Source organism: Drosophila innubila, assembly GCF_004354385.1.
Source record: "Drosophila innubila isolate TH190305 chromosome 2L unlocalized genomic scaffold, UK_Dinn_1.0 4_B_2L, whole genome shotgun sequence".
Lineage (NCBI taxonomy): Eukaryota > Metazoa > Arthropoda > Insecta > Diptera > Drosophilidae > Drosophila > Drosophila innubila.
In genome coordinates, this window is record NW_022995372.1 from 29,206,051 (window position 1) to 29,218,258 (window position 12,208).

General features: G+C 42.4%; 1 protein-coding gene and 2 pseudogenes across 1 annotated transcript; all 3 read left to right on the forward strand.

The window, feature by feature from the left end:
- Window positions 1-469: 469 nt before the first annotated feature.
- On the forward strand, window positions 470-4,295 carry LOC117781306 (annotated as a pseudogene).
- Window positions 4,296-4,941: 646 nt separating this feature from the next.
- On the forward strand, window positions 4,942-5,518 carry LOC117780628 (V-type proton ATPase 16 kDa proteolipid subunit-like). Its single transcript, XM_034617237.1, has one exon. It carries the CDS (start codon window positions 5,026-5,028, stop codon window positions 5,458-5,460), a length of 435 nt encoding a protein of 144 aa, XP_034473128.1. The 5' UTR covers window positions 4,942-5,025; the 3' UTR covers window positions 5,461-5,518.
- Window positions 5,519-9,216: 3,698 nt separating this feature from the next.
- Window positions 9,217-12,208, forward strand: part of LOC117781307 — a 4,299-nt pseudogene continuing 1,307 nt past the window's right edge.

Here is a 12,208-nt window from a genome sequence, read left to right on the forward strand (position 1 = left end):
ACTGGAGAAACACATTTTGAAAATTTAACGATGCGCACATTTTATTACCGCAATTAATTACAAAAACAACGCAGAGAAAGAAGAAATCTTAGTCAGGCAATCTGAGATCAACGCAGCCACACGAGCGTCAGATAGAGAAAGATATTCCCAGAGAGTCAGATCGAGAGCGAGAGAGGGAGAGGGAGAGATCTAGAGAGCCCGAACCAGTCGAGGAGAGACCCAAAGACGAAAAGATCTGTTCGTGATAAACGTTATGATAGATGTGACTAGTAAAATGCTACTACCAAAATAGTTCTCGGCCACTTCTTGGGCAGCTCTCGTAATTGGAGGCGCGACTTTTAGTCTCAGCGGTGGCAGCCAGGGCTGCTTAATTGGCTGAGAATCTCTGAGAGATCGTAGACTTGTTCTCTCTCGCTCTCGCTCTCTTTATGTGTGTGTTGAGCTGTAAACCCGTTTTTTGACCAATTAAATGCCTGAGAGCAACAATATCCAGTTGGCCAAGACGTTGTGGGCCGTTGGCAGCACTTTAGGCCGCACATTTCGAGTTTCGACGCGTAGCGCGACAGTTGCCAAGTCCCCGACACGGTACAGGTCTATGAACGCACCCAATACTTCCACCTCGAACGCCAAGTCAACGAAAGTATGGGCTTTAAGCACGCCATGCTGCAGCGCAGCTACGAATTGGCGGCGTCTCCTGGCCCCAGTTGGCACCAGGTCCGGCTGCGATCCTCCGCAAGTTACGGACTTTAGCATCAGTCGCATTTTGGGCGGCACAGCCAAGGATAATCATGCTAAGAAGTCTGTACAGCCGAGTACAGGCAACATTTTGGATCTGTCCAAAAGCAGCCAAGAGCTTGCAACTCTAGTTCCAGTTCCAGTTTCAGCTCCAGCTCCAGTTTCAGCTCCAGTCCCAGTTTCAGCTGCACTTCCAGTTGTTGCCACTAGTCTGCCACCCGCCTCAGTGAATCCATCATCTGTTTATGCCGGCGGCAGTTACTCCATGTTACCACCGGACTTTCTGGCCATGGCCAATGCCACCAAGTTCTATGCCCAGTTCTTTCCACACCTGCTGCCCGCCTATGCGGCTGCCGCAGCTGCCGCCGGCCTGACCACTCCGCCCACATCGCCCTACCAGCAACCACAGCAGCAGAAGCGCTACTTTGCACCCTACGTGATCAATGGACAGAGTCCTCGCGTCCCAAATCAGTGCTCCGCCCGCTGCTTGCACCCGGGCCGATTGCTTCGAGTGTCTCGACTATTACAAACAGTTCGGGCGGGCTACAAGCCAACGCCTCTGATATCGCCGGCGGCCTCTTCGGTGAGCAGTTCGAGTAGCTCCAGACCTGGCCGGGATCTGGTCTTAAGTGCTACCAATAGCACCACGAGCATATCTCTCACCTCTGTTACCAACCTAAACCTGAGCACGGCGACTTCAACAACATCTGCAGCATCTACAGTTGGAATATTTCCCAAGCTGGGATCAAGCACCAACAACTCAAACAACGCCGAGGAGATCAGCTACAAGTGTCGTATATGCGACAAGGTCTTTGGATGCTCCGAAACATTGCAGGTGAGTTTGGTTAAACTACAACAGTAACTGAGTACTTTAAAATGCAGCACAAATAGATTTTTAAAATGGAAATTACAAAAAAAAGCAAGATCTTTAATATTGAGAGAAAGAAGTTGAAAAGTTAAGTATGAAAATTCCACATATAGTTTTCAGTCGCACAAACTCTTTATGCAAACAGTTATTTGCTTAGTTACAAAAAAAAAATTCAGCACTCGCCACTTTGAAAAGGTTATTTTGAGGTACAAAAATGTTCAAACATTCTTAGTTACAAAATTGAATGTCAGAATTTTGGGGCATGGAAAGACATTCGTCAATAGACTTTTACCTCGTAAAGATGTTTTTTTTTTGGAAAATCGAATCTTACTGGAATGATAAACAGAATTAGTATAAATTTAACTTAGAGATGTTTATGCGACTATTACGACATTTCGCTAATAGTAGTAGAGAGCATCGATCTCGAAAAGAAAACAAAACAATATGTAAATAAAATTTTATTTAAAAATTCGTACACTCAGAAAAATATCAAGATTTCCGTACTTAAACAGGCCATTTTCAAGTACAAACGATCTCAAAAGCTGTCTAAGTTCGGAATTTCTAAAGTTGAGAACGGAAGTACGGAAATCTTAAAATTAGATTTTTTGGGGATACTTTAAGTACGTTTTGGGTATAATTCAAGTCTGAAATTTTGAAAACATACTAAACTAATACTAAACTACTAATATAAACCCAAAATGAACTTGTTTCTAGTACAAAACATTGCCATAATTTATTAACTTTAATCTTAAAACATGCATTAGTATGTGTACTAAAATTATTCAAAATACCAAAATTAAATACCATTTAATAATGGTGTATTTTCTAGGTTAGCGACCTTTTGAAATAGGTGCTGATTTTACCAGCGATCCAACCTTAACGTCATATTTGCGTCGCTAGAACCAGTTGTGAGTTCTAGGTGCGACTATGAAAAAAAATATCCCAAAACGTACTTGTTTTTAGTAGGAAACGATCTTATTTTTAACTTCCTTTCAATATTAAAAAAAAACTATTTTAAGTGCAAAAAATTCTTAAACTAGTTTAGTACAAATAACTCAGTTGTTTCTAAAGGTATCTTTACGAGACTCACGGATTATGTATTTTCATGGTCTTATATATTCAGAATAAGTTTGATAAAATCGGACCACAATTACGGATAGCTGCCATAGGAATGTGAATGTAATTCATACTTAATTCAAGATTTTTAGTACACAGCAATCTTAAAATTATAAGAACGAAACGGTATAAATTCAAGTACGGTCGCACCTAATTTTAGGATGTCATAATTTTCTGAGTGTATGGGCCGATAATGACACAGATATCTTCTAAAAAAGATTCAATCGAGATTTGAAATTAGTTGAAAGTCCATATAAGAAACTAAATAGTCAAATATTAATCAATAAATGTAAATTTAAAAAAAAAGTACCTTAGCGAACTTGTATTAAGTTTATGTTACTATACATGTTAACAGTTCAATGTAAATAAACTGGTATTAATAATATAAAGAGTCTTGACGATTTGGTTAGATATTATATTGAAGTTGTCAACGTTTTGTAATGTTTTTAGAAAGCTTTACTGAACATTCGTATTCCACGGGCACATGAACACTTCAGTGTTGCAAAAGCTCTGTTGGGCGTATCGTTTTTCAAATGTATTTAACAAGCTTCAATGTAAACACGTTTTTAATGATGCCTCTGCGATGCCAACGAACAGTAAATGGGCGGGTCCGAAGCGAAGGCGGAGCAACAGTTGAGAGGCGAGCAAGAGAGCAGGAGAGCCTATGCAAATCTTGATAAGGTACGAGTAGGCACACAAGATCATAAAAATGGTGGCGCCCAAAAAACAGAAGCGAAGCAAAACAAAGCAGATGAGAGAACTGGTTTTACGCATGGGTGCAGCTGTCACACATATACACATTAGAAAGAGAGCGTAAATGAGCGTTGCTTAACAAAATGGCCTCCGACCAATGAGCAACATTTCGCCTAACTCTCTCTCTCTCTCTCTCGCTTTCTTTCTCCTTGCAGGCACATGAGAAGACACACAAATCGCCACGTTACGAGTGCGCGGACTGTGGCAAGGGATTCTCTCAGTTGCGCAACTATAAATATCATTTGTCAGTACATCGCGGCACGAAGGAGTTTGCCGCCGAGTGTCCGGAATGTGGCAAGACCTTCAATGACAAAGGCTACCTCAGCAGCCACATGAAGATTCATCGCAATCGCAAGGAATATGAGTGTCCCCTACTGTCCCAAGTCCTTCAATCAGCGAGTCGCCTTCAACATGCGTGCGCATTCACACGGGCGTTAAGCCGCACAAATGCGTCGAGTGCGGCAAGAGATTCTCCCGGAAGATGCTGCTGAAGCAGCACTGCGCTCACAGCGGCGAGAAGCCGTATCAATGTTCGGTTTGTGGCAAATCATTCGCGGATCGTAGCAACATGACGCTCCATCATCGCCTGCACTCGGGCATCAAGCCATTCAGCTGCCCTTGCCCCAAAGCCTTCACTAAGAACCACCTGAAGACACATCTCAATTATCACACCGGCTGCAAGCCATATGTCTGTCCACATCCCAATTGCAATCAGGCCTTCACACAGTCTAGTAATATGCGTACTCATGCCAAGAAATGTCAATACCGACCGCTTGATGGCGCTCAGGCATTTCCTATGCCCACCAAGCAACAACAGCAACAACAGCAGCAACAGCTACATCACCAGTTGCAACCAACACCGCCGACAACACTCTCGCTAGCCATGCCTGCAACTCCAAGCTTCACTCTTCCCCCGCCTTCATTTGCCGCACAAGCTGCCGCTGCGACTTCCGCATTTCCGCCAGCACAACAAACGCTGTTAAGCAACCTGAGCTTTACGGCAATTACAGTAACTGAAGATTGAAGTACCATTTGAGTAACTGCAGTCATGATGCATGATGTTTGACATGCACCTGATTAAACCCAAATTGTCTTGACTTACAATAATTTTTATTAGTGGAATCAGCTTTGTGATAAATTGTAAATCGCTTAGTGTTTATACTGATACTAAAAATAATAGACATAAATTATAAGGAAAACTTAACTTAATCACTTCTCGCGATAAACCGCGAAAGTGTTCATAAATGCGGTCTAAGCCAACTTGATTTTATTTACTCGTAAATTGTCTGAATCAATTGTAAATTGTCTCAATTTAGTTTTAGATTCTACAATTTTTTTTAGCAGTATATCTACGTAATTTCTGTCAAGTTAGTCGTAACTAGTTACTATTGCGTATGCATGTGATTTATGTGTTAAATAAAAAAAAAAAAAAAGAAATTTAGAAAATGAGTTCAGAAGTCTCTTGGAAAGCTTCTCCTTTCGATAGTGTGGACAATAATGCTGCGATTAAGGAGCTTGTTCGATTTCCGCCGTATGGACCATTCTATGGAATTATGGGCGTGGCTGCTGCCATGGTATTATCCTCGTTTGGTGCTGCTTATGGAACAGCAATCTCCGGAACCGGAATTGCGGCCACGGCAGTTATGCGGCCCGAACTGATCATGAAGTCTATTATACCCATTGTGATGGCGGGAATTATCGCAATCTATGGTTTGGTCGTGTCAGTGCTAATCGCCGGACAACTGGATTCTGCAAAAACTTATCCGATAGCCAAGGGATATGTACATCTGGCAGCAGGATTATCAGTGGGCATGTGCGGACTGGCCTCGGGTTATGCCATTGGCGTTGTGGGCGATGTGGGCGTTCGTAATACGGCTCTGCAGCCACGTCTGTTTATCGGGATGATTCTCATTCTGATATTCGCAGAAGTTCTGGGTCTATATGGCATGATTGTGGCAATTTATCTGTATACCAAAGACATAAGTTAATTAAAAAAAAGCGGGTATATTCGATGTAAGACGTCAAATAAATCGCCAAAAGCTTTAAGCAGTTTTATACCTGTTACTTAAAAAAATAAGGCAAAAGATATATTGTATTTGCTTGAACAATTACCAATTCACACACACTCACACCAGAGTGTTAGCAGTATTAAGACTGCCCAACATTACACTCAGAAAAATATGCCATATATTTTATTGTTTTTTTTTTTTAAATGGAGTGTTTCATTCCGCGGTCTTATCGCTTCCAGTGTAACTAGCCTATTACACCACCCAATATCCGCCCCTGCTCGCTTAGCTCGCGGTTCTACAGTCGAGTATGCTTGACTGTCAAGACCCCGTACTAACTATAAAGAAAGCTTTTAAATTGTTCTATAATTTGGATGTTAAATTTTTTTCGATTTGAGGGCGATTAAGGGACGTGGCCGAATTTTGAAATAAACTTGATCTGCTTGCAATAATGTTACGCACATATTCTTTAAAACAAACTTAGTAAGCCCTGTACTTTTTTTAAGTACGGGGTCTAAAAAAACACAAGCGTCGCAGTTTTAAGATAATAAATTTTTTCGAATATAACAATATAAATTATTATCTAGCATCCTACTTCATAGCAAGATCCACAAGAATTATTATTACATATTTCAGACAGTATTTATATATTCCTAAAATTCTAACAAGAATGGTTGCATATTTAGAATTTATACATTAAAATTTAAGAGCGCGAATTTAAAGTTTCCACTATTTTGTTAATACGAATTTTACAGAGATTTTATTAATTTGATGCTCCATAGTGCTCGCTGCATAGTTCTTCTGGAAATGTTAAATTTATGCCCACAATATCGAATGGAAGCCTGGATTCCCTGCCACAGATTCCCTTACTGGTGCTATATTTTTAAGTGACCGACACGAACCAGGATCTTCACAGCCATCAGTGTTAACTTGGTCTCAAATTTTTAAAAGCCTAATTGTTATTTGATGCAATTATGACCGAAAGCTTGACGTAGTTGGTGAACTGTTCTTGCAAAACTTTTACCATTTTTGTAATGTGTTTTTTTAAACAATGCTACAACTTAGTAGTACAACCGCTTAGTATCTACGTGAATAATGTAAAAAAAAATTCCCATTTCACTCTTATTAATAAAATTTAAGTCCTGCGCTCTTGTTCGGAAACCCTTTATTTAACCTAAAGTGTTACTAACGTGAACATATATGGTATTAGCCAATATAGACAATTCTGATGGCCTCGTCAATGGAGCCTGGGCGTTCTTAAAGAGATAAGGTTCAGTTAACTTAAATCATAGAGTTTCTTTGGATATATTTTCTTGATGAACGCGTAAGTCAGTCACAAAACTATTAAAAGTTTTCAATTTTGGTTTAACGAGCAGATTATTCAAAAGCATTCTCATTTTTAATGGAATTGAACTTTTCGAGAACATCAGTAGGTAGGAGCGCCGACAACTATATACAGACATCATAGTGCAATTCTATTTACTGCAACTGAGTGTACACATTAGAAAAATTAAATACGTATTAATGTAAATTTCAATTATTATCAACTACGAATAGTCAATTAATAAAATCTTTTGTCGAGCTTCATATTCGATATTTATTACCCTAAAGGACTTTTAAATTATTTATTGCTTTAAATGTTTATCAACAATTTAACTGTTAACTCTGAATGCTTCCAGTAATGTTTATATCTAAATTAGTAACGGGTATCCTATAGTCGCAAAACCCTCAATAGCCCTTCCGACTAGTTTTAACCCTCTAACGGGTATGACCGTCTGTAGACGGTTTTTTCTGATTTTTTAAAATGTATATGATTATTTTGCGATGAGTCGTTTTACAGAATTTTGTTTAACATTGAAATTGTGAAAAATACCAAATTTAATTATGACCAAATAGATTGCAATTTCAATCGCCAAAAAAAATATATTGACTATCGATTTGTAAATTAGACTGATAGTATGTGATATTATTCTTTAATGTTTTGTAAAAAAAATAAATAGAACAGTGTAACTAGAAGTATAAAAGCGAAAACTGAACACCGTCTGTAGACGGAAAAAATATGGCCATTCGCTTGCATCACAAGGAATATCGCACTCTACTTTCGGCGATAACTTTTGCTATTTTTGCTTCTTAAGTTTTTATTGAGTGGGTAATCACTAATATAACTATTAAATTTAAATTTAAGTGTTTATTATTTATAAATATAGTAATTTAGCAATTTTAAATGAACAACTGCTTAGGTTGATAGATTCTGTAGAAGCGATGACATGTTTAGCAGTTTTAATAGTGATGGGACTCCGATTATGGTGTCGACAACTATTCGAAAATTTGAAAATTATTAAAAATGATAATTCCGATGCATTTCTTCAAGATTTAAGCCTCTCATTCATTGGTCTTATACCCATCGATATAGAAGAACTATCCTCATCAACAACTGCATGCTTCAAGCCTTTCTAAAGCATTCGATCTTCATTGCCCATACTTGAACCAACTAGTCCTCAAATCCAGTCAACTTCCCGCCGAGTTCTGCTCCAAGATTTAAGGAGTTTTCATATATTCGGTATTGTGAAAGTTAACAAGTACAAGTAGGCTGGCATCTGTATATGTTAGGATATCACCACTCCTCAGACCCAATACCAATGAGGAAAGAGCTAAAGCACTGCGTTATGGTAAGATGCAAAAGCAATATATAGAAATCAGTTGCCTCCAAATAAATGAGGAATACAAAATCACATTAGATGGAGTCCCTTTGATGGACGGTCTTATGGCAGAAACAATAAGAAAGCTATTCTACTATATAATGAGTGACTTTTCTATAAAATCCAAAATTCTTTTTTATGACTACCATTACAAAAATAAATATATTTTATGACATCTAACTTAAAACAAAATACCTGTGAAAAGGATTTTCCACATATAACATAGTAACGGTCAACTTAAGCAATTGTTCATTTCAAACTGCTAAAAATGTATATATTTTATAATAGTCATTAAAATGTAAGTTATTTGCATATTATTATAGTTACATAAGTGATTACCAACTGAAAAAAAAACACTTTAGAAGCAAAAGTTATCGCCAAAAGTCGCGTGCGATATTCCCTTTTGATGCAAGCGAACGGCCATATTTTATTCTGCTCAAACCGACAAGACCGTCTACTGACGTTCTTCAGTATTTTGCACCTGACGGAAAAATATGAAATTTAAAACTTAAGCTTATTTAACCTATATCTACTTATAAAATAAATATCAATAAATATATTGAATGTCTATTTCGATTTTGGCTGTTAGAGGGTTAATATCATCTATTTGAAATTTATACACATGACGAGAAGGGCTGCACATATGTTAAATAAAATACTATCGGCAGAATCGAAATCTTTCGATAAGCATGAAATGTTATTGCTGGCGCTGCCACCTTTTTGGTCAGGCAGCTTTTAAGATGATATTAGTTTTGCATAGTTTTAGGAAAAATACTAATAGCAAAAGATAGCCAAATATATGTTTTTAATAATCAGATTTCCGGCAAATAACAAATTTGAAAATTTCCTTGCAATCTAACTTCGAAAATAGCCGGAACTAGCTATAAAATAGCTAAGTAGGCATCAGTGAATGGATAAATATCCCAATGAAAAGTTTGCTCCTCCTCAGAACAGTATCGCTCCTCATTTAACAGACGATGACTCGTTACTTCTGTGATACCATCTGTGAAAGGTAACAGTGCACGTCAGCAACACTCACACGCAGTATAGCCGTCACACTCACACGCGCGCAGTGTGGCTTTAGTTGTTTTTTTTTTTTCGAACGGAGACAATTAACAAAATTCGGGTAAATTGTTACAAATTGTTGTGAAATCAAATGCTTTAAGTTGCCATAGGCTTACGCACAGCATTGCTAAACATTCCATTCTTGTTTGCCTGCAGGCGCGGAAACAAGAGACACTCACAACTCACACGATAATTCGGATCAACTTTTCGCCAGCGTGGGCAGCAGCGGCGTAGAGTACGAGCGAAAAGAGAAACACACTGATTTTAGCTAATCAGCAACAAAAGCAGCCACGAGACATGGCCGAGTATTGGCAGCAGCAGCAACAACAACAACAACAGCAGATGATGAACGGATCTGCAGGTTTAAACCGGGATGAGTCAGCTTCTGCCTGTAATGGCGACAGCGCTGCTTTTACCTCAGTAGCAGCCGGAGTCGCAGCCGCAGCCAGCGGCAACAATAATAACAACTATGTGAATTTCAGTCAGTTTATCACACAACATAATTTGGCCAGCTCCAATGTGGCCTACAACATTGGAGGTGGCGGCGGTGCCTTTGGACTGTTGCCCAACAGCAACAACTCCACCTCTTCCTCCTCCGGCAGCAACAGTTTCGGTGGTGTAAGTGCATCCAGCAGTTGTCAGTCGTTTGTTTATTAATGTCCATCGGTTTCCAGGTGCAAGCACAGTCTCTTCTCTGTTACGTAAATGGCGATGCAGGTGCCAACGGAGGCGTCTCTGCTAATAATTATGATGCACCAAGTGCTTATCCCAATCTGTACTCACCTTTTGGCAATAATCCCTTTGCCTCAGCCAGTGGCTTTGATTTCAGCACCTCCAAGCTGCAGGCATCGGCACCTGAATTTGTGCCCAACTTTGCCAAACTTAGTCTGAATGCAGATGCTGGTCAGGAGTCGACTCCAATCTCGTCCACGTCCAGCAACAGTAGAACCAACAACAACAGCACTGCCAGAGAGTCAAACAATGAGACAGTCAACGAGGCGTCAACAAACAATCATCATCATCATCATCAACAACAACAACAGCAACAACAACAACAGCAACAACAACATCACCAACATCAAAGGCTGCCTAAACCGAATGGGACTCACAGTCGCCAGCAGCGACGCAACGATTATCGAGAGGATCGACCTGAACGCAACGAGGATCGTTATGATCGAAAAAAGCCGCAGAAGCAACAGCGCTACGATAATCATCGCAATAAGCGTCGCGATGATTGGAATCGCAATCGGGATCGCATCAATGGTTATCCACGTGCCAACGAGGAACTGGACACCAGCAATAGCAACGATAGCGCACATCCCTCGCCCGAGAAACAACAACATCAGCATCATCAACAGATCTCGCCGAGACGCGCTCCAGATAATGAGAAGCTATCGCAGCGGGAGAAACTGATGAGGGACATTGAGCAGCGTCGTCTGGAGTGTCTAGTGTGTGTGGAGCAGATCAAGGCACATCATGGCACCTGGTCGTGCCAGAACTGTTACCATGTGCTGCATCTCAAGTGCACCATTACCTGGGCGAGCAGCTCAAAGTCAGCCGAGGGCTGGAGATGTCCAGCCTGCCAGAATGTGCTAGAGGAGCTGCCACGCGAGTATCTTTGCTTCTGTGGCAAGCTGAAGAATCCGCCGTTGACGCGCACCGAACTGGCGCACAGCTGTGGCGAACTTTGTTGCCGTGTCGAGGGTTGCAGCCATGCTTGCACCTTGCTCTGCCATCCGGGGCCATGTCCGCCGTGCCAGGCGAATGTGAGTCGCAGCTGCGGCTGTGGACGCACCAACAAGCTGATGCAGTGCGCCATGAAGCAGCCGCTGCAGTGTGAAGCCATCTGCGACAAGCTGCTCAACTGTAGCGAGCATCGTTGCCAGCAGATCTGTCATGTCGGCAAGTGTGAGCCTTGCGGGGAGCAAGTGCAGCAGAACTGCCACTGTGGCAAGCAGCAGCGCGAGGTACAGTGCACCCGGGAGAGTCAGGACAAGCGTAACTACTCGTGCAAGGAGTGCTGTGGAAAGCCGTTGCCCTGCGGCAATCACAAGTGCAAGGACTCATGCCACGCCGGCGCCTGCCGTCCCTGCAAGCTGAGTCCCTCGCAAATCACCAGCTGTCCGTGTGGCAAGCTGCCCGTGGCGTCGGAGCAGCGCAGCAGCTGCCTTGATCCCGTGCCCACGTGCGAAGGCGTCTGTGGCAAGACATTGCGCTGTGGCAAGCCGGCGCATCCGCATCAGTGCACCAGCAAGTGCCACTTGGGGCAATGTCCGCCCTGCACGAAGCAAACGGCCGTCAAGTGCCGTTGTGGCCACATGGACCAGATGATCAAGTGTCGCCAGCTGTCGACGCGAGCGGATGACGCCCGCTGCAAGCGTCGTTGCACCAAGAAGCGCAGCTGTGGCAAGCACAAGTGCAACGCCGAGTGTTGCATCGACATCGATCACGCCTGTCCGTTGCCTGCAACCGCACCTTGAGCTGCGGACGCCACAAATGCGATCAGCCGTGTCATCGTGGCAACTGCCGCCCTGCTATCGCAGCAGCTGAGGAGCTTTACTGCGAGTGCGGTGCGGAGGTCATCATCCACCTGTGCCATGTGGCACCAAGAAGCCCATCAAGCGTCCGTGCTCCCGCACCCACGGCTGTGAGCATCCACCGCAGCACAACTGCCATGCGGCGGCCACCTGCCGCCCTGCATGATGTTCACCACGAAGTGGTGTCACGGCAACCACGAGCAGCGCAAGACCATTCCCTGCTCCCAGGCAGCTTCAGCTGTGGCCTCGCCTGTGGCAAACCATTAGCCTGTGGACGCCACAAGTGCATCCGAGCCTGTCACGAGGGCGACTGCCAGCGGAGCAGGCGAACTGTGCCGCCAGAGCTGCACCAAGCCACGCGTGCTCTGTGGACACAAATGTGCTGCACCTTACCACGACAGCGATTGCAGAAACGCCGTGCAAGGGCTC

Excerpts from the sequence above, each read along its gene's own strand:
- LOC117780628 (XM_034617237.1), top strand. The coding sequence starts at position 5,026 with ATGGGCGTGGCTGCTGCCATGGTATTATCCTCGTTTGGTGCTGCTTAT.